General features: G+C 47.0%; 1 protein-coding gene across 1 annotated transcript in view; it reads right to left on the bottom strand.

Annotated features, from left to right (window-relative positions):
• LOC147884051 (Carbohydrate-binding-like fold) overlaps window positions 1-22,173 on the bottom strand; it is a 207,168-nt gene that overhangs the window by 82,986 nt on the left and 102,009 nt on the right. The window contains exons 14-16 of the mRNA XM_087398136.1: window positions 2,201-2,316; window positions 1,744-1,872; window positions 1,440-1,511 (exon numbers count right to left, since the gene is read on the bottom strand). Of these exons, the coding sequence (XP_087254262.1) occupies window positions 1,440-1,511; window positions 1,744-1,872; window positions 2,201-2,316 (317 nt within the window). The remainder of the gene's footprint in view (window positions 1-1,439; window positions 1,512-1,743; window positions 1,873-2,200; window positions 2,317-22,173) is intronic.

Below are 22,173 nucleotides of genomic sequence, written 5' to 3'. Positions count from 1 at the left end.
TCAGGGAGATCTTATAAGAGGGCTGATGGCCTGGATTGGCTGGCAGATAGGAGACTCCAGGATCGTGATCAGGGAGAAAGAAAAGAAAAAAGTTCATTTAAGTCTTCGGAAGACTATTAAAGTCTTCAGAGAGCGTATAGGAGGGCTGATGGCCTGGATTGGCCGGCAGATGGGAGACTCCAAGATCGTGATCCTGAACGTTTATGCCCAGGCTTATCGGTAGCAGCCACCTCTTTTTGGAGGCGGCTTATAGAGAGCCTCCCAGATGTTGACTCCTGGATTGTTGGAGCAGATGAAGCAAGGTGGAGCTTCCTTCTCGGCAATGCCTTCTGCCGAGTGTGGTACTTGGGACCAGTTTACCTTCACGATCAATGGCTGTGATCCTTGGAGGAAGGCAGAGTTCTCCAGACTCTCGGGCACAGCAGCGGCATGATGGATTGCTGGACAGACTTGAAAGATTCTACGTGGGGTTTGGGCGATACACAGAGGGGGAGCATGGGTATTTTTGGCAAGAAGGACAATGTCAGATCACTCAGATCATGATGCACCTAGAGCAGCCCCCTCGTGGGCTCCCGTAGAGGGGGGTCTGCATTCCCGATACATAGCCATCGTTGTTCCTAATAGAATTCATATGAACGTTATTATGTAATGGGATCTACACACATTTATTTACGCCTGCTTAAAAAGCTTTGGTTAAATGGGGACTTACCAAGGAAATTTATCATTTGAACCACATACACATAAACCAATTTACACTTGCTAGGAAGGCTATCGTTAAATAGTGACTAAAAGCATGCATAAAGCCTCCAAGGATTCGGCCTACTAGTTTTCATACGGTGTCCAGTGCTCACATCATGGATTCAGGTCTTGGAAGCACCAATCTTCAAAGCTTCCATAGTAGTTCTAGAAAGATCCTATGGTTTCCCTTGGGTACCCATATGAAAGGGGGGAGGATGAACCCTCCCGCACTCTCTAGAGACATATCTGCCCTCTCTTGGAGGCTTACACTCACCACATGCAAATAAGTAGGATACAAGCAAGTCATGTGGGTGAGTTCAAGAAAAACACAGTTTTTTAAAGAGAGAGAAAAAGACACATAAGTTATCTTAGAGTGTGCGTGTCACAACCCAACATAGTTAAGTCTCTAAAAATGAAAGGATCACTTATATGGTCTCTTGTGCCAATACTGCTTCCATAGCAAAAATCACGCGCAAGAGGAGAAATAGAATATAAGCAGTTAGCATGCCATAATTTTGTCTATTTGTATCCCGTATGGAGCTTGCTCTAACGGTTTTCGTTAATACTTAATAGAAGTCTCTTTTTGCAACAACAAAAAAAATAAATTTGTCTATTCATTCCAAAATTTCTCAGTGTACCAACTATGGTACTTCAGCAAAGAGGATTTCAAAACTTCGAAGTACAGTAATGCACATGCTTACCATAAAATTGTCTAGTGTAGTAAACTTGTAATGAGTCTTTTGAGCCTTTATCGTGTACTGGGTCGATGTGACCTTTCCATACAAGGACAAGTTAACACATGAAACTTTTGATTGTGTTCTGAAAACAAAAATTGGAGTAAAATCAACAATGCAAAGACCTGTTCAGAAATTAAAATCGTAACCGTATTACCGACAGCAAGTATGATGCAACCAATGTTTTGTTTGTGACCTCAAGCATAAAACAAAAGAGTATCCACAAGCATTCTTGTTTGAGCAGAAATGCATGCTCAATCCAGAGTGGCACCTGATCAAGTTTGTAGAACCCCCATGCATCTGTCATGGCTTTATCAACATCATTTACAAGTATCTGTACACCCTCCACACCTGTTCCTAGATGGTCTACAACACGGCCTCCAACAGAGAATCCAGTAACCTTCATAGCATTCAGGAAAGATAAGCAAGGTGTCAAAACAGGTTACGTAAATTGTGCAGCACAGAGAACAGGAGACTTTGGAAAGTTATGACCATATACAGTAGTAACCTTTACACATTATTCTGCAGATATGGTATCTGCGGCACACAAGAGAGGCCACTTTGGAATGTATATGATAGTTTTTACGCATGATAAGAAAAGCAATCCCTGAAGTAATATAAATTTCAGACACATTTTGATTCTGTCAATCAGCTTTATTAAGCATTTAGGAGGTTCCACTTGAAGAAATTAAAGAGCTACCATGTCCACGAAAAATCAAGTTGCTTACTTGGAAGGGGCGAGCAAGGATCGCATCCCCATGTCCAACAACCACCTCACTTGACGCAGGTGAGACATCAAAAACTGTATTTTCTCCTCTGTAGTACGGCAAAAGCTTATATTTCCCTGACATATGAGTGTAGTATGTCAGCTAAATAATACAACCAACAATCCATCACAGAGGTTTGAAGATATCACTTTGAGTGACTTGTCAGACACAAACAAAAGCCAGCTCTGTCCAGGCTTCAAGAAGGGATAAGTACAAAAATATTTGGACACCTCTGCTAACCACCAGGAAGAGCTTAGGCAACTTATTATAGAACATTATCACTCAACTCAAATCTCTAACTTATGATCTTACTTACAGAAAAAAAAATGTACATAATATACCCTTAGCTTTCAGGGAATCAATTAGGAATGGAGATTATGTAAGCACATTGTGATAATAGAAGATGGGAGCTTAAAAGGAATGGATGAAGGGAGGCAGAAATAGTTCTCTATTTGCTTCTATACTCAAGAATGCATCTCAAAGATCAAAGGAAGCTACGATACAAATTCATTCAAATTTAGAAAACATATGTCTCAAATGAAGATGTATGTAAAGAAAAATGAAGATGAAATGATGAGTAACTTAACAATATGAGAACTGAAGAAAAGGATGCCAATTTCAGGAGCAAGGTTTCATATGTTTAGTCAAAAGCATATACAGGAGGGAAATTCTCTGCCATAAAAAGATTGTGGAGAACGGGCTCTTCTCTGCCACCATCCCAACCCCAAAGACAAAAAACATGGAAAAACCTCATCAAGGACTCCAGGATGTTGCAGTTTTGCTGTCTTAATCAAGAAAACTTCAAAAAAACACTTCTATGTGGCAATCTCTGGTTCGATCCCGTTCGGCTTTGCCTCTAGCATCAGGTGTTAGACCACGAAGTAAGACACTCCTCATCATCATCAATAATATAATGTCAATATTGCAGTCTGTTCTAGTCAACAGAAATTGCTTGAAAAAGTACGAACTCTGAATGGTATATAATGTGTTTAATGTTCCTAGCCTATACATTTAATTGAATAGCCATAAATGTGTATATGTGTGGGGTGGGTGGACGTGTGTGTGTGTAAGGGGGGGGGGGGGGGGGGGGGGGGCTTTCTGGATTTTCGGACGGCACCCTATCAAGCCAGGGTATGAGCTTTTCTCTATTGGGTTTGCTATTGGGCTCTCTTGACTATATGGAAGGACCACAACCATAGAGTTTTTGGAGACCCTCTCTTTCATAGTTTCTCTTTCTTCAAGGCATCGTTAAGGCAATCTTTCTTTGGTTGCTTGAGAGCCCATCATATGAGAGTTCTACATATATGTTATTAAAATGACCTTTTCTGATCTTGTAATTGCTGCCCCCTTCTTTTAGGGGGCTGCAAATTGTAAAATAAATATAACTGGATTTCACCACACAAAAAATGTGTGTGTGTGTGTGTGTGTGTGTGTGTGTGTGAGAGAGAGAGAGAGAGAGTGTGTGTGTGTGTAGATATTTGGGTGTGTGTGTGTGTAGGTCGGGGGGGGTGTGTGTGTGTGGTGTGTGTGTAGATGTGTGTGTGAGAGAGAGAGAGGAGACGGTTTTGCCCTGCAGCCGTTGATAGGACAAAAATTGTATCAAGTTTTTTAGCACTATACATAGCTGTGGGTAGGCACATAGATGTACACATCTAGGGTAGGTGTGGGCTTTTGGTATTTGTGGATTTTCTTTCACAAGCATGATGGACTGATCTATAGTTTTTGCATGCAAGCTTTAATGTGCATGCTAATGTTGTGTGGGAATTGTGTGACTAAAGGTCAAAAATGTGCCTTGGGGGGTATTTGCATTTTTTAATGGGAGAGTGGTAAATTCCACGTGATGACATGGCTGGAAAATATGGAAGGGAACATGTGCATGCAAGGCGGCTACGTGATGGATGAAGGGGAGTTTTCTAGACGGTGAGCTGGAGCTACGTGGGATGGCGGAAGGGAGCTGATCGGGTGGACGCTAGAAGGGTCCTACGTTGCACTTGATGAAGGCTTCTAGGAGAGAAGGAAAATAACGATGAGATGGAGGGAGAGAGGCTGAGAATTGAGGAGAGGTTGTGTGTGAGCAGGAGGCTGAATGTCCATCGCATGAAGACCAATGCGGGCGACGGGTTCTAAGAGTCTTGGCATCTTGATTCGTTGTGTGTGACGAAGTGGCGCTTACTGAAGTCCTATAGAGTCTTGACTATGTAGTTGATGGGACGGCCTGAGAAGAGGATTCTCGGCGACGGATGAACAAAAAGTATCATTGGAATCTTGGCTGTAAGAAGTGTAGCTATTATGAGGTTTAGGCAGAACATTTCGAATGACGGAGAGCATGCACTACGAGCAAAAGAAGAGGTTGAGGCTGTTGCTTGAGGTGTCTTCTATGTAGCTTGTACGTAACTGGTTATAAGCTATCGCCTAGAGAAAGCTTGAGTTAGGGTCATGATATCATTTGCTGCTGACTGGAGGACTGTTGGTGACGTGAGCTATGAGCGTGGAGTACTCTACGACAAGAGAAGGATACATACGCTTGAAGTGGTTGTGTAAGGCAGAGATGGTTGATGCGATCTGATATGCCAGTCCCTTTCACTCTTTGGACGTTGACTGCAGCTTTGGGGAGAGTTACGAGCTGTTGTCCTTGATGGAAGCTTAGGAGTTTTGGCTGTGGGTTCATAGAATTCAGAGGCTGGCTGTTCTCTGAGTTTTGGGGGAAAGTTCAGTTCTAAGTTTATATGTTTCGAGCTGTGTAGTCTTTTGGTTTTCTCTGAGTCTGTATGATTCATGTTGAGTCAGTTTTTGTGGGGGTTTGTCTCAGAGCCTAGTACAAAGACAGCTACTCTGGAATCTGGTTCATAAGCTCATCATCTACGAGCGCACATTGCTGCTGATCCCTATAAAATCTCAGCTATCTGACGTGGTAGAGTACATAATTTCCTGGCTGTCTTTCCTTTTTTTTCGTTATCACCTTACAAACCTGAACGTCCATACAGCCCCCCGTCCATACAGCTTTCAGCCTCCGTACAAACCTGAACGTCTGTACAGCCCCCCGTCCGTACAGTTTGTAGGCCATCTTCTGGTGGTTCTAGTGATGCCCTATAGGCCATGGTATGTGCCTTGTAGGCATAAATGTAGGCACTTGTAGTGTTAGTGCCTTTTAGGCCACATAGGACACTTAGTCCTATGTGACACCTAGGACACTTAGTCCTAGGTCTAGGTACAAGTACCTTGTACTCCTATTTTTCATTATCTAAGTTTGACGTGACGGCTGAACTATCGTGCGACTTCTTCCATACCTGCACTCTCTCTCTTTTGTGATCGTCCCTTCAGTGGTATCAGAGCCAGCTTGGACTCGTCTTCTTGCCCCGGACCTTCATCTTCTCCCTACCCTCCTTTTCCGTACAGTCCATACGACTGTACGGACGTCCCTTGTACCTGCGCCATACAATCGTATGGCTTTGCTCCGTACTCAAGCTATACCTCGTCTGTTTGTACAACGTACAGTGTAGTACATGCATCCGTACAACGTATCTGCACCCGTACACCCAGGTACCTACATCCGTACACTGTTTGTACTTGTTTCGTACTTCCTACACCGTACGACCGTACAAGCCGTACCTGCATCGCCGTACATCGTACATTGGGCACTGTACTGTCGTACAGCCGTACGCCGTACAATCTATACAATGTACTTTGGATCTGTTTCCTACATCCGTACAGTTGTACTTGTTTCAAGATTTCCATACAGGTTTGGCACGTGTGAAATTTGCAGGACACTATCAAAATTTAGAGCTTTTGAGGATTTTTGTTATCCTCATCTTCCTTCTACTGTTTGAAATCATCTCAAGACATTTCAACAGATTGGAAAGCCTACACTTTGAGGGTTCACACTTTGGGACAGCTGCACGTTTGCAAGACATTGGCGATTTTGGGGCTATCAGCTTTTTTTTTTCAACTCCTTTGGTTGCAATATCTTGCAAGAACACTGGAGTTCTCGGATTTGGTCTGCAATTTCTTGTTTGATTGCAGTACATTTGGTCAAATTGCAGGACATTGAGTCACTTTTGCAGAACATTGAGTCAGATTATCATACATTGGGTCACATTTGCCAAATTTCAGTAAAATTTGGGGCTTTTCTACATTTGCCCTCTTTTTGGCCTATTTGCCCTCATTAAATTTGGGGCTTTTGCGACATTTGCTGTTTTTGCAGTGAACATTGCCTGTCACAGTCACATTTGGGTCAAATCTGCATTTGCCCTTTGATTTGGGTCAGAAATTTACAGATATTTGCTGTCATTTTTGGACAGCCAGCTTTTTGCAGTGATAGCCTTGAGGCTTTTGGGTTTTCAGGTCTTTTTCAGGGTATCACATTTGCTATGGCTGGGAACAATCAAGATTTATTTGAAGATCTTCGTGAAGATGATAAGTTGGATGGCACCAACTATCCGATGTGGTCTTATCTCATGAAACATATTCTTGTTGCAAAGCATTTGTGGAATATTGTTTCTGGGGCTGATCTGAGGCCAGCCAATGCTACAGTGGTTGCCTCTACTGCTGGTCCTTCTGCAGGGGGTACTCCTCCTGATGCCTCTTCCTCTAGCACTCCTGCTGCTACTCTTCCAACTCCTGAATAGTCAAGATGGGATGCAAGAGATGCAAATGCACATTCATGCATTGCTTTATCATGCAAGAGAATCATTATTCCACACATCCGGTCTTGCAGGACAGCAAAGGATGCTTGGGATAAATTGGCTTCTCTCTAACAGATTCGCAATGAAGCTCGTGTTGCATATTTGAGAAGGCAATTACAGGAAGTCAGTATGAATGAAGGTGAGTCAATTGATTCATACTTGACAAAGGTCAAGGACCTCATGGAACAGCTTGCTAGCATTGATGAGGTGGTGCCAAATTCACACCTTGTCAGTACCACATTGAATGGACTGCCAGATACATATCAAGGGTTTGCTACAACCCTTCGATTAGTAGCCATGGGTGATACAGACCACTATTCTTTTGATCAGCTAGTTACTTTGCTTTTGCAGGAAGAGCAAAGTAGAGCTAATAGACAAGCCATTATTCCTAATCATGCATTTGCTTCACAGCAGACAGGAAGAGGCAAGGCTTCCAAGCCTATGGGCAAGCCAAAATCTGCGCATAGCAGCCGCAATTCCTCCCATGCATCTAAAAATACAGCAGATAAGGCAAAGAAGAAAAGATGCAACTATTGTCGCAAGCCTGGACATGACATTTCAAAATGCAGGAAGCACATTGCTTCAGAGAAAAAGAAATCAGGATTGACAGTTAATGCCTCTCATGCTATTGAATCCTATGAGCCAGAAGATGCTTCACATGCACATGCTCTTCAGGATGATTGGGCATGGGCTGTCCATTGCTCATTTGATCCATCCAAAGCTGATGCATTCTATACTGCTAATGATGCTTAGTCCTGGTACTTTGATAGTGGTGCTTCCAAGCATGTCACTTCTTGCAGACAGTTGTTTCATTCTTTAGCTAATGCACCTTGAGGGGGGACTGTTACATGCGCTAATAATGATTCATATGCTGTAAAAGGAGTTGGAGATGTGCAGCTCACATCCATTTCAAGCCATCCTGTCACTCTGACAAATGTTCTTTTTGTGCCTGGCATTGAAGTCAACTTGATTTCAATTTCACCAATTGCTACTTCAGGTTTCAGAGTAATTTTTGATGGCTACAGATGTCTAGTTTATGATCTTCATGATGATAATGCCATAGTTCTCACTGGCACTTTGCAAAAAGGGCTTTATCACCTTGATCATCATTCAGCTGCACTTTCTATTGAAGCATTGGCTATTTCAGATTCACAGCTTGCTGAAAAACATCTTTGGCATGAGAGAATGGGCCATCTCAATTATAGAGCTCTTGCAAAGCTACATTCACAACAGATGGCAACTGATGTACCTCAAACTCACACAGTTTCCAAACATGTGTGTGAGGGTTGTCTTTTGGGTAAGATGCATCGATTTCCTTTTCAAAAGAATTGTCCAAAACTCTCACAAAGGAAATTGCAGCTAGTGCACAGTGATGTCTGTAGCCCAATGAGGACAAATGCCATTGGGGGGTACAAGTATTTCATGACTCTCATTGATGATTTCACAAGATATTGCTGGGTATATCCTTCAAAAGCCAAATCTGAAGTTTTCTTATGCTTTCAGAGATGGCTGAATATGATTTGAGAATGAATCAGGATGCAAGCTTGTCACCCTCAACACAGATAGGGGGGGAGAGTATATGTCAAAGGAGTTTGATGCATTTCTTTCTTCACGGCGCATTATTCACTCATGCACTACTCCTTACACTCCTCAGCAGAATCATGTTTCTGAAAGGAAAAACAGGTCCACAATGTGTTGGAGATAAGTGCACACTAAGTGTACTATTTCCTAGTCTACATTTGTCTAAGTCTAAGTCTAAGTCTAGTCTTTATGTCTTGAGTGTGTGCCATGTGGCACTTCTACAATTATCCCATAAGCACTCTTGCTTTATGTCTTGTACTTTGGCCCATATATTCAATGGGTCACATCATTGTAATCAATCAGTCTAGCTTGTGTCTTGTCTACACTCTTCTCAAGGTATTTCTAGTCTTTCAGTCTTGTTATTTCATTTCCAGTTTCTAGTTCTAGTTCTAGTTCTAGTTCTTGCTTCCATATTCCAACATGGTATCAGAGCATGTAGATCCCCTCTCCTCTCCTCTCACTCTGCTGCAGCCATAGCTTCATCTTCTCCTTTCAACTTATCTCTCTCTCCGCCTGCTGCTCCTGTTGGCCACTATATCTGAACCGCGCCCCCCTTCTACACATCTGCCTCTTCATCTCAGCCTCAGGCCGCTGTCCATGCTGCACCTGTCTGCCCCACCAATAATGCGAGCACCTCTCCATTTTCTGCGCTGGAGCTGCTCCTGTTTACTCTAGATCTGCGCTCCAGATCTGAGCGCCAGATCTGCGCGGCTCAGCCACAGATCTGAGCGCCAGATCTGTTGTCACGCCAGATCTGCGCAACATCTCCTGTCACTGACAGATCTGCACCCGCTCCTGCTGTTGTACCTGCTATCCGTACAGTGCCGCCGTCCGTACGCCGTACTTTGCTCGCCGTCCGTACGCCATACTCTGTTCGCCGTCCGTACAGCTGTCCGTACAGTCCGTACGACTGTACGGAATCCGTACCTGCACAGGCTGAAGACTTCTTCGACTTCATCTGCACGAAGATCTGCATCCCTTTCTCATCTCTATCTCTGCCCGGGATTGAGGTACTAAGCTTTGCCTCTTTCATTTTGCTGAACAGTCTCTCCTTTTTTGCTGGTTCCTCCTACTTCGATGGGCTGTCATATGCTATGGCCCTGACAAAGTGGTGAGAGAACCGGCTTCTGGGATCTCTTCCTCTCATTTATTTTCTGCAAAATTGTAAGGGAATAGACACTGCCCTTGCATCCTAGCAAGAGGTAAGACCTTCCCACATGGCATCTTCCTCTCATTCTCTCATATCTATCGACAAATTCAATGGGTCCAACTTTCATACTTGGCAGATCAAAATCAAGTGTCATCTTATGAAAGAAGGCCTTTGGGACATTGTTCACCGTGATGCTCCCGAAGGTCCATCTGAGCAAGTTGTTGCTGCCAAGAACGACAAAGCCTATGCTATCATATTGCTCGGCCTTGGAGATGATTACATTCATCACATCTCCGACATACAGTCTGCTCCTCAAGCATGGATCACTTTGGACACTCTTTTTGGAGCCCGATCTAAAAACTCTAAGATTGCACTTATGATCTCATTCTTTGATCTACATATGCAGGAAGGAGCTACTATAGCCTCTCATGTCAATTATCTTCGCAGTCTTATGGTTCAGCTTGCGTCAGTCAAGTCTCCCATCTCCGAAGATATTGCTATTGCTGTGCTTCTCAAAAGCTTACCTGACTCCTATGCTACTCTTGTCACTACCTTCAAGTATCATAATAATCCTTCTCTTGAGGGTATCATCAATGCTCTCCAAGAGGAAGAAAGAACTCAACAACGAAAGGCAACTGACACTGCATTTTTAGCAAAGAAAGGAAGTTCTAAGGTAAGAAAGCCTTGCACCCATTGTGGCAAAACTAATCATGTGGAGAAGGACTGTTTCAAGGCTCATCCATGCACCATTTGTGGCCGTGATAATCACCGGGAGAGGGACTGCTACTCCAAAACCTCTACATCATCTCCTGCATCTACCTCAGCCCATGTTGCTGCAACATCTCCATCAGCTGATCCTGCTGTTCCTTCCTTACATGATGAGAAGTGGGCTTTCTGATTACTTCTATGTTTTGTCTACCACCTTGACCACCGATGATGTAGGTCAAGGGGTTCTAGTGTCTTGGTCTTTCTATTTGTCTACAGTCAGTCTTCTGTCTATCTAGTCTTGTCTGTCTGTCTATTTGTCTATCAATCTGACTGTGTTTTAGATCCATCTTGTCCCTACCCTTGTGGACCCATATGAGGATATCACTTGAGGAGGGGTGTCTCAGGATCTTTTGTCTGTCATGTTTTCTATCTTGTCTCTTAGCCTCTCAGTCTTTATGTCTGTCTTCTAGTCTTGTCTTTCTGTCTTACTCCTAGTGTCCACTTAAGGAGGGTGTTGGAGATAAGTGCACACTAAGTGTACTATTTCCTAGTCTACATTTGTCTAAGTCTAAGTCTAAGTCTAGTCTTTATGTCTTGAGTGTGTACCATGTGGCACTTCTACAATTATCCCATAAGCACTCTTGCTTTATGTCTTGTACTTTGGCCCATATATTCAATGGGTCACATCATTGTAATCAATCAATCTAGCTTGTGTCTTGTCTACACTCTTCTCAAGGTATTTCTAGTCTTTCAATCTTGTTATTTCATTTCCAGTTTCTAGTTCTAGTTCTAGTTCTAGTTCTTGCTTCCATATTCCAACACAATGTAGATGGCTAGATGCATGCTTAAGGCCAAGTCTTTGCCCAATAAATTTTGGCTTGATGAAGTAATGTGTGCCAACTATGTGCTGAATAGATCACCTACACGGGCATTGAAGACTATTACACCTTATGAAGCATGGAAAGGCAAGAAGCCTTCACTTTCACACATGAGAGTTTTTGGGTCTCTTGCATATGTTCATGTACCATCTCAGCTGAGACATAAGCTTGATCACATGCATATTTATTGGTTACAGCCAGGAGAGCAGTGGGTATCGGTTATATCAACCAAATACTGGGAAGATTATTGTCAGTAGAGATGATCTTTGCTGAACATTCAGCTTCTCCTCTTGTGGACTGCAAAGCAAAGCTAGATGTTGACATGTTTGATGCCTTTGAATCTTGGTTACCTCTGCCATCATCAGAAGAGGATTTTGACCAGCAACATGAGCCTCCTGCAGGCCCTCCACTAAGCAATAATCAGCCACAACCTCATGCTGATTTGCAGGTTTCTCTTCCGGCACAAAATGATCCCACTACTCATGATGCAGTCATTGAAGAAAGAGCTGTCAATAGACAGCAAAGGCAAGTTCCCAGATGGCTTCTTGATACATTGAGGGACAGCAAACAAGATCAGCCTTTTGCTGCCCGGACAAGATCAGGGAACAGACAGCATGGTCACTTTCTTGAGTTTGCACTCCTTGCTACAGCTTGCAATGAAGAGCCTCTGTGCCATAAAGATGCTCTTGACAGCAAAGAGTGGATGGATGCAATGAAAGCTGAGTTACAATCTATTGCCAAAAATGACACATGGGAATTAGTAAATCTCCCTCCCAGCAAGCATGCCATTGGAATGCGGTGGGTCTACAAATTAAAAAGGAAATCTGATGGCAGCATAGATCAATACAAAGCCCGTCTTGTTGCAAAAGGGTATGCTCAACAACAAGGCATTGACTTTGAGGAGACATTTGCTCCCACATCCAGGATTACTACCATTAGATGTGTCATTGCCATTGCAGCCCATCATCATTGGCAAGTGCACCAACTTGACATCAAGACTGCTTTTCTTCGAGGGGATCTGCAGGAAGAAGTCTATGTCACACCACCTCCTGACTTTAAGGTTGTTAATTCTGAAAATAAGGTATGCCGGCTTAGAAAAGCCCTTTATGGTTTGAAGCAAGCACCCAGGTCATGGTATGCCAAAATTCATGCACACTTACTATCCCTTGGTTTTCAGAATAGTCCCACAGGACCCACTCTTTATGTCCGTGGGAGTGGATCTGATTTTTTAGTGCTGATTTTATATGTGGATGATATGCTCATCACGGGCCCAGATACTCAGCAAATTGCAGCTTTCAAGGCTGATTTGCAGCAGATTTTTGACATGTCAGACATGGGATGGCTCCATTATTATTTGGGCATTCAGCTTGCTCATGTTGAGGGGGGTATCATGATGTCTCAGTCCAAGTATATTGGACAGCTCCTTGATCGTTTTCAGTTTGAGGATTGCAAGCCAATCTCTACTCCAGTGGACCCTGGCTTCAAATTCTCAGCTCATGATGGGAGCCCACCATGTGATATCACTCTTTATCAGCACGCTGTTGGATGCCTTATTTATTTATGTCACACCAGACCTGACTTGCAATATGCAGTATCTCAGCTCAGCAGATTCATGCACATGCCCAGTTCACAGCATTGAGAGGCAGTGAAGAGAGTCTTCAGATATCTCAGAGGCACTCAGGATTTAGCCCTCTTCTCTGGTGATCAGGGTTCACTTACCATGCATGCTTACACGGATAGTGACTGGGCAGGATGTTCCGACACCAGAGTCTCACATACTGGCAATTGTTTTTTGCTTGGCAATTCATGTATCTCTTGGCTTAGCAAGAAGCAACCAACAGTTGCCACGTCTAGCTGTGAGGCTGAGTACAGGGCAGCTTTCACCGCTACAGTAGAGTGTGTTTGGCTTCGACAGTTACTTACATATGGCTTCACAGTGCCCATCTCGAGCTCCCAAACTGCCAATGCAAGGGAAACGGTCCCGCCTCCAGATAAGAATTTAAATGCCTCTTCTGTTATGAAAAACAAAAACAAACAGTTTCTTGTTGTCTAGGATAAAGGCAAAGCCCCGGCTGCCTCGAATGCTCCTCCTCCTCTTTCTATGCCTTCGGCATCTCGGCCTCAAATGAAGGGCAAAAATTTGGATGAAGCATGGCAAACTCCTCGAAAAATTCTCTCCTAGGAGACCTTTGCCATCCAAGACTTAGAATAATGCATCCTCACAGGGAAAAACCCCCGCTGAAAATTCTGGAATTGGTTTGACTTGGGCAGTGGTCACTACAAATCGTACCCTCTGTCCTAAAGAGGAAGTCGCTACTCTCTTGTCTTCTCCTCAAGCTGATTCTTCTTCTCAGGGCAGAGGCCCTGACCTTGAGGTGGAGATGCAGGCATAGTCAGCTTGTTTGTTTGATGTACATACTTGTCCTATATCTGTAAATATGCTTGACCACATCAACTGCGTTACACTCAATGTACAGGGTTTGTGTGATCGTAGAAAGTGGAAACTTGTGTGGATGTACATCAGACAATTGCAGCCAGACATAGTGGCTTTGCAGGGGCATAATCGGCACATGTATGCTGGTCACACAAGACATTTTGCTGGTTATGATATTTTCTATGCTGGGGAGCACTTGTTCTCTGGAGTAGCTTTTTTGGTGAGGCATGATCTTCAGCCCATTGTGGCCCTCAATGATCGCCATGGTAGATGGATTATTATGCAATGCCTCATTCAAGGAGAAATATTTGAATTTGCAACGGTTTATGCCCCTCAATCTTCCAAAATTCGAGCTTTGATTTGGGATGCCATGAATAATTATCCGTGGAGACACTATGCATTCATCTGTGGTGATTTCAACAATGCTCCGCAACCGGGAGATAATACTTCAGGCCACACTCATATGTTGGCTTCTGAACAACAAGCATGATCTAATTTTTTTGTTCAGCTGCGTTTGGTGGATCTCTGGAAGGAATTACAGCCCACACTCCCAGGCTATACCTTTCAACACAATGCTCAATCTTCCTATCAGACACGCTTGGACAGATGGTATCAAATTGATCCAGAGCATTGTGATGCCTTTACTTATCAACTTTGGGTTAATCATGCCTTCATGTATTCTAATCATGCACCTCTTTGGTTGAGGCCACACTGAGGTTCCTGCACACCCTGAGCCACTTCTGCCTCCTGGCTGCCTCCTCTGCTGCCTCAACTTCTGCCTCAAGCACGCTTGGACAGATGGTATCAGATTGATCCAGAGCATTGTGATGCCTTTACTTATCAACTTTGGGTTGATCATGCCTTCATGTATTCTGATCATGCACCTCTTTGGTTGAGGCTCTCCATGCATGACTTTCCTGATGACAGATTGCCTTGCAGATGGCTTTTGTTGGTGAATAACAATTATCTGGAACATGTTGATTTTAAAGCTATGGTTTCTGATGCCATTCAGCCTCTCTCTTCTCAAATGCTTTTTGACTTGATTATGCATGGCAGGCTTTTGTTGCTCGAATGCAAGCTGTGATTCGGGATTATGGTAAATCATTTATGTGAGCCACACAAGAGACCGTTGTACATGCTAAACGCAATTGCCAGAGTCTGACTAAGCTTAAGTCACCTTCGGCCTTTGTCTTCTGATGAAAGCATGCACTTATGTCAGGCCAAATTCTACCTCCAATCAAATGATCGAAGAAAGCTTGCTAAATGGGAAACCCGATCTCGATAAAGGGCTTTTTTTTATAAAGGTCGCTCTTCAAGCAATTTTTCAAAAGTTTGCATTACAAACGACAGGCTACAAATATTTGTCGAGTCCCGATACCTCATGATTCTTGGTCATCATCTCACTCTGAACTTGATGATTTTTGTGTGCATCACTTCTCTATGATTGCTCAGGCATATGCTGATGATTCCTTTTTTACTCATCAGAATACGCAGCAGAATCTCTCTTCTTTGATGCATGCTCTCTCTCTTTATGGTTTAGCTGCTGGTCTTCATGTGAATTTTCAGAAGTCCAAGCTCTTGCATGTGCTTTCTAAAGATTGGCATTCTCTTTTATGGCCAGGTGATATTATCCAACCTACTCAGTTGATCCGTCATCTTGGTTACCCTCTTGGTTGGATGATCACGCGTCGTCAGCAAGTTCATTCGGTTCTTGAAATTTTTTAAAAAGAAGCTGGAATACTGGAAGCTTGCTACTTGGCCCTTGCATGTCAGGCTTCGTATTGTGATGGCATATATACAGTTTTATCTGCCTTTGATTATGTTCAGCAAAGGGGATTTTGCAGTTTTTATGTCCATGGTTATGGAGACTTTTTGGCGCTCCAAACATGGCAAGAAGAGTTTGCGTTTGCTTTCTATGCAACATCTGTGTTCACCTAAGATGCATGGAGGCCTCAATATTCTGAACCTTCATGTGCACATTCTGGCTCACAAGGGCAACATGATGCTGCAATTTCTGCAAGGATCACAACCATGGGCTGCCATGATACGTCACTTGCTTTCTCAAATTACTACCTCTGCTTTTGGTTTTTGGCAGCCCACTCCCTGGGATTTCCTTTTCGGTGCTCTTCAAGGGAAAATCAAAGGTTGCGCTCTAGTTTCCAATATGTTGATGGATTGGAAACATGTTCTTTCGCATTTAGAATGGGATGGCCGGGATACTTTACAAGGTAATTCCTTGAGGGCTGAAAGTGTACACTGGTCTCGGGTCTTTTCCCCTCCACTAGCTTTGCAAGAGCCTCGACGGTCTTATTTTTTGAGTCTAAAGGGGATCCTTTTGGTTTCAGATATTGTTCATGATGATGGGACCCCTCTTTCTTTCCCTCAGGCTGCTGCAAAATATAGTCTTAGATTGCATTATCGTCCGGTGTGGCATAAGATTATCTCCTTGATTCAGAATTTTACTCATGTACTCGCTTTGGAAGTGGAGGATCGACTGCACGACTCGACTCTTCATTTTCCAGGATCGACATGTCGTCCTTTGCGGCTGTCCAATATTACAGTTTCAGCGCTCTATAAAGTTCTTTTGCCTTTGCCTTGGGCTGCATAGAGGGCAAATAGAATTTGGCATAAAATAGAGCGGCAAAGTGGTGGCGAAAAAGATTGCATGGGGTTTGGAAAGTAAAAATTCCTCTTCGGCAACAGGTGTTTTTGTGGCGTGTTTTATTGGAAGTCTTTCCAACTCGGCAGTTTTTGGTACAACGCCGTGTTGCTCCACCACTTTGTCGTCAATGTTTGGCGCCCAGGGAAACAGTGTCTCATCTCTTTTAGCACTGTTCTCATACATGTGATTTCTTGGCATTATTGGGTCAAACTTTATGCACCAGATTTCTAGGCTTTACTTTTGGCAAGTACTTCTGGCTGTTCTTTGCTTTCAAAGGAAGCTTTTACTTTCAAGAAGCGATCCTTCTCCTCCCATTATATTATGGTCGTTTTACAGACTATTTATAAGCCTGACAACCACACAAAAGGTGCCCACAGCATGAGACAACACGAGTACAATGCTAGGTGCTTGTGCTGTTAGACCGATGTTTGAAAGTCAACCGTAGCGTGAGTTTCAAAAACTTTATTAAGTTATAAAGTTAACATTTTGCCTAATTCATCTAGACTTTAAAAAAGCCTTTTCTAATGATCAAGATTTAAGCTCAAGCTGATTTCTTGTTGCCTTTCCATCTGGTCAGGACTATGAGCTTGTCACTGCCTCTTCAATAGCTCTTTCACGCCTTCAAGATAAGGTATATAGTTCAATTGCTAATAAAGTCCACAACCATAGCAAAGCAAGAACCTGGTAACACACCTGCAGATCAGCCTACTGACAAATCGGCAGATTCATGGCTTTAAAACCACATTCAAATGATTTGAGCATATGCATATTGTATTCAATTCAGCTGGCAAGAACTCAGAATGATTTTTAGTGTTTCAAGCCAGCCGTTCAATAACCTTGTGCTGGTTTTGACCCACCACTATAGAATTTCTCTTGACACTGAGCTCCTTTCATGAGTACCAACCTTGTGCTGATGCCAACATGATGATAATGCTAGCATTGCCTAATGCCGCGCTTTAGAAGTGTTGCTGCCTACATAGATCTCAAAGGCCTTCCCTGGTGTCTCCCTTGCAAGACTGTTTCCCAAGGCAGATGCATAGGTGCAAGGATGTGAGAGCCAAATCCATGTAGTAGGGCTAGTCCCTCAAAGGACGTCAGCCAATTGCTTCTCTACTGACATACTATGAATCCCATTATTGCTCAAATCCATCTAATGAGTTTGCAACTTAAAAGGTACTTAACGCAATACTGCCTGCAGAAATTGAGAGAACAATCAATTGCAAAGATGAGAGAACAAAAACCAGATGACCTGTTGCAATATAGACCTGCACAGAGACCAGTACAGCAGCATATACCCCTCAATACAAAGAGGCGGTCTCATTACAATGAGAAGAACAGCAATAAAGAATGGAAAGGTCAAAAAGGGAAGCTAACCGACTTAATAGGCTACTCTCGCATCTAGTAGCTAGCCTATGGCCAACCCTCAGAAAATTACATAAACCGATCTGTTGACACTTTAGTAAAAAATACCATCTTCTGACCTGATTAATGATCACCCACTGATGTGCCGGCATCATTGCTGACATCACGATTGATGTGGACTGTTCTATGTGACATGTAATTGAAGCACAAAGTATTTACAGGAGAAGGAATGCCAAGGTTGGGTTGAAACTGCTCAATGGCATGACACATTCCTCATGCACCTTGCATAAGAACTGTGCTTTCTAGAAGGTATCACAGGTACATGTGGTCTACAGCAGGCAATTTTTTCGCTCCTGTGAGCTTCCCCTCCCTACCGCCGCTCGCTCTACCTCCCCTTAGCTCCTCCCCCCGCCGCGACCACCTCCGCTCCCTTCCCTCCCCCTCCGCCCTCGCCCCCCCTCCCCCTCACCCGCCGGTCACCTCGCTGCGCCCCTCCCCTCGCCTCGCCTCGCTCTCGCCCCCCCCCCTCGCTGCTCTCTCTCGCCCGCCGCTCCGCTCCAACCCGCCCCCCTCACTGTTCTCCCGCCCCGCCCCGCCGCGCCGCTCCATCTCCCCTCACCCCCGCCGCCCCCTCCCTTCGCCTCTACTCCCCCCTTCTCCCCCGCTCCTTCTCACCTCACCCTCGCCGCCCCCTCCTTACGCCTCCACCCCCCCCCTCCCCCTCGTCTCAGCCGCCCTCTCACCCCCCCTCCGCTCTCATCCACTCCGCCCCCCTCCGCCCCACCTCGCTTCACCCCTCCCCCCCCCTCGCTTCGCCTCACCCCCTCCCTCCCCCGCTCTGCCTCACCCGCCGTCCCCTCTCACCTCACCCGCCCCCCCGCCTCCATTCCGCTCTCCCCGCCCCCCGCTTTACCTCTCCGCCCCCGCCACCCCCCCCGCCCTCCCGCGCCCCCCCGTTTTTCCCCGCACCCCGATCCCTTCACCCCGCCCTCCGCTCCAACCCCCCCCGCCCCCTCACCTCGCCTCGACCGCCTCACCCCCAGGCTCCACCTCCCGCTTCGTCCCCCCTTTTTGGGGTGGCAGCCTGTTCATACTCCCCATCGGAAGCTTGCAGTTAGTCTTGGCGGTATGGCGGCCCCCTGCCCGGATCCGGAGGCCCAGTCGGACCCTCCCTCTCCAGATGCCTACCGCGTTATCCTGACAGAGCGACAGTCATCTCGTGTTCAGGAGGTTGCCATTGACTTTGCGCGTACCTCTGTTTACGGTAGAGTCATTGGTCACTCCCCCTCCAGGTTAGCCATCAGGGACTGGCTCCAGTCCACTCTCCTGCTAGAGGATGGCCATATTGAGGAGGTGGCCCTTATGGGAAGGGGCATCTTCTGGCTCAAACTCTCCACTGAGAAAGCTGCGAGCAACCTGATTGCCAGTTCCCCCACCTCGGTGGATGGGAAGATTATCATGATAGTCCCGTGGTACCGTGGATTCAGCGCAGCGGAGTTCGATGCTCGGTTCCGCATACCTCGACACCCAGTGACACTTGTTTTTCCAGGGCTTGCTGCAGAGTTGCGCCCGATTGTCAGGGACTTGGGCTCCCATTTTGGCTGGGTTATGCACGACACCTTTGCCGACGCGGTGACCACGGCAGGAGCCCCCCGAGTCCGAGTGGCGGTGGCGGATCCTGCGACTCTCCCTGCTGTGATCGAGATTGTGACAGGTGCCGGCAGCATCACCCAGAGCATGATAGTCACCGGACAGCCAGGTCAGTGCCTGCGGTGCCACGGCTTTGGGCACTTGGCGGCTGCTTGTCCACGTTTCGCCAGCTCGTCTCGACCTCCCCCGCCCCCGACCCCTCCGCCCCCACCCCCACCCCCTGGACAGCCACGTCAGGAGGAGCCGAGACAGCAGGAGTCGGGTCCAGAGGTAGTGGGCGGTTGGACCGAGGTTAAAAGGAAAAGGGGAAAGAACAAGAAGACTTCGGATAAAGGCAAGGAGGCAGAGGTTACCCTTCCTGCAGCAGCACCCCAGAGACCTGTCAGGCAGCCGCCCCAGGGGTCTGGGAGAGCTTCTTCTTCGACGGCAGCCCGCCCTCCACAGCCTCAATTCCCCCTCTCTCCCGTTCCCCCGCCCCTTTCCTCCCCGCCCCAACCCCCTCCCCAGTCTCCCCCCCCCCCCCGTCGCCCGACCCGCAGTTTCAGCCCCCGCCTCCTCTTCCTCAGTCTTCTCTTCCTCCCTCTCAGCCCCAGCTCCAGCTGCACCCCCATCCCCCCCCCTGGTCCCCCTCGCCTCTCCCTCAGAGTTAGCTGCACCACCGGCTTCCCAGCCGTGTGCAGCCCCCGCTCCACCTCCTCCGCCAGTCGCCTCCGTGGAGTCAGAGCTGCCTATCCCTCAGCCTCCTCCCCCTCCCCCCTCGCTGGCAGGACACCCGGAGTCTACACCACCAGTGGAGCAGGCTTCCCTTCCCGCTAGCCCCTCAGTGGTAGACTCAGTTGGGTCTCAGCTCCATGAGAGAGAGCTTCCGCGAGACTTCTACAGATCTGGCCCCTGGGACTACCTGGATGTGGCCGACCTTGGGACCTTCCCGGCTTGTCTCGACATCAGTATTTTCCTGCTCCGCAAAGGGGCGGATGGGAGGATTGGTGCCTTGGCTCCCAGGGATGGCCCTAGCTTCGCTTTCACGTTCCTCAGTGATGGCACCGAGACCTGGACAGACGACTCGGTTTGGGAGGCTCTCAGAGAGCAGACGCACGCCCAGGTGTGTTCCTGGATAGGCCCGTCCGGTGGGCAGCTCCTCGAGACTCAGTGGTCCGAGGGCGACGTGCGCTTGCGGTGGCGTTGCGCCGCCAAACGCTTCCGACTGATAGTGATCCTCCGACCTCCCCTGTCATGGCCTCTCCCCCAGGATGTCAGAGCTTGGTCCCAGCAGAAACTCCGAACCTTCTACGGGATGACCTCTTCAGAGATCTCGAGCTGGCTCGAGAAAGCATTTGCTCATGGCACCAAAGGCCTCTCGCCTTTGCTGAAGGTGTTGAAGAACGGGCAGGACGACCCCGTCTCCCCCTCCAAACCTTCTCATAAGCGGCAGCGCCTCCATTCCGATACGTCTGGTTCTTCTTCGACTTCGACCGCGAGCAGACAGTTGTTCGCAGCCCCCCATCCCTCTCCATGAGCTTACACCTCGTATCCTGGAATGTGAACGGGTTTCACTCCTCTGGCACCCGTGGTCCCACGAAGCTCATTTTGCGGCAGGAACTTCAGCCTGCAGTGATTGGTCGTTTGGATGTACTTCTGCTCCAGGAGCACAAGCTTTCTGTGGCTCATTCCCGTAGCTGCGGGAAGATTCTCCCTGGACGGTCCTACACTTATTGGGAGCCCTCGATCGGCGCTCAGGGGAGGAGTGGGGGTGTCTGTACTTCCGTGTGCGAGCAGTTAGCCCAGGGAGTTTTTGGTCACGGCACGTTGATTCCTGGCCGAGCCCTTTGGGTAGGCCTGGACTTGGAGGGATCCAAAATAGGCATCCTCAACATTTATGCCCCCACAGACCTCCGTTGCAGAGCCACCTTCTGGAGGACACTTACAGGGATTCTTCCAGACATGGATTCCTGGATTGTTGGAGGAGACTTCAACAACCTGGAGACCCTGGAGGACCAGCAGGGCAGAGGCCCGGAGTTCACAGGTATGGCCCAGGCAGAGCAGTCAGCTTGGGACTCTTTCATCTTCGAGACGGGAGGGAGGGACAGTTGGAGAGACCCGTCCTTCCGGCGTTGGCACGGGAGCCTGGACTTCTCTTGGGGCTTCCGCAGGGAAGGAGGCAGACTCCTGGAGAGGCTTGATAGATTTTATGTCAGTGACTGGGCCATCAGCAGAGGCGGCCAGGCGGGTATAGTTCCAGGGACGACACTCTCCGATCATGCGCCTGTGCTCCTTTCCTTAGATTCGGCAGCCCAGACCCTCCCCTCCCGATCATGCAGGATTCCCGACTCCATCTTCTCGAGGGTGGACGTGCGCAGCAGCATATGCAGTCTTTGGGACAGAGATTGGGGGGAGGGCGTGGATCTGGTAGACTCAGTCGCACAGGCTCTGCAGGAGTCTAGCCAGATCTGCCAGCTCGCAGCTTTACAGGTTCGACAGGATTGGTGGGGCAGAGAGAGAGCTCTTCGGAGGGACCTCGCCTCCATTCAGCGACTCCAGCAGGCTTCCCCGGGTTCGGAGGAGCTGCGGATCCAGGCCCTTCGAGCCAGAGCCCTCCTGGAGGAGACATTCCAGCGTCGTTCCGAGTTTTCCTTTCACGCCTCTCGCTCCTTTTGGGCCCGAAAGGGTGACCGGATGTGCAGGGAGTTCTTTAGGACGCATGGCCAGAGAGCTGCAGGTGATCAGCTTCGGAGTCTCAGGACAGCGGATGGTCACATCGTTACGGATCCAGGGGAGGTCCTGGGGTTGGCCACGGACTTTTACAGGACCCTCTTCCAACAGGAGCCGC

This window comes from Dipteris shenzhenensis, chromosome 27 (assembly GCF_047967505.1).
Source record: "Dipteris shenzhenensis isolate YYH24624 ecotype China chromosome 27, Dip_SZ_1.0, whole genome shotgun sequence".
NCBI lineage: Eukaryota > Viridiplantae > Streptophyta > Polypodiopsida > Gleicheniales > Dipteridaceae > Dipteris > Dipteris shenzhenensis.
This window is presented reverse-complemented; position numbering and strand designations above follow the sequence as displayed.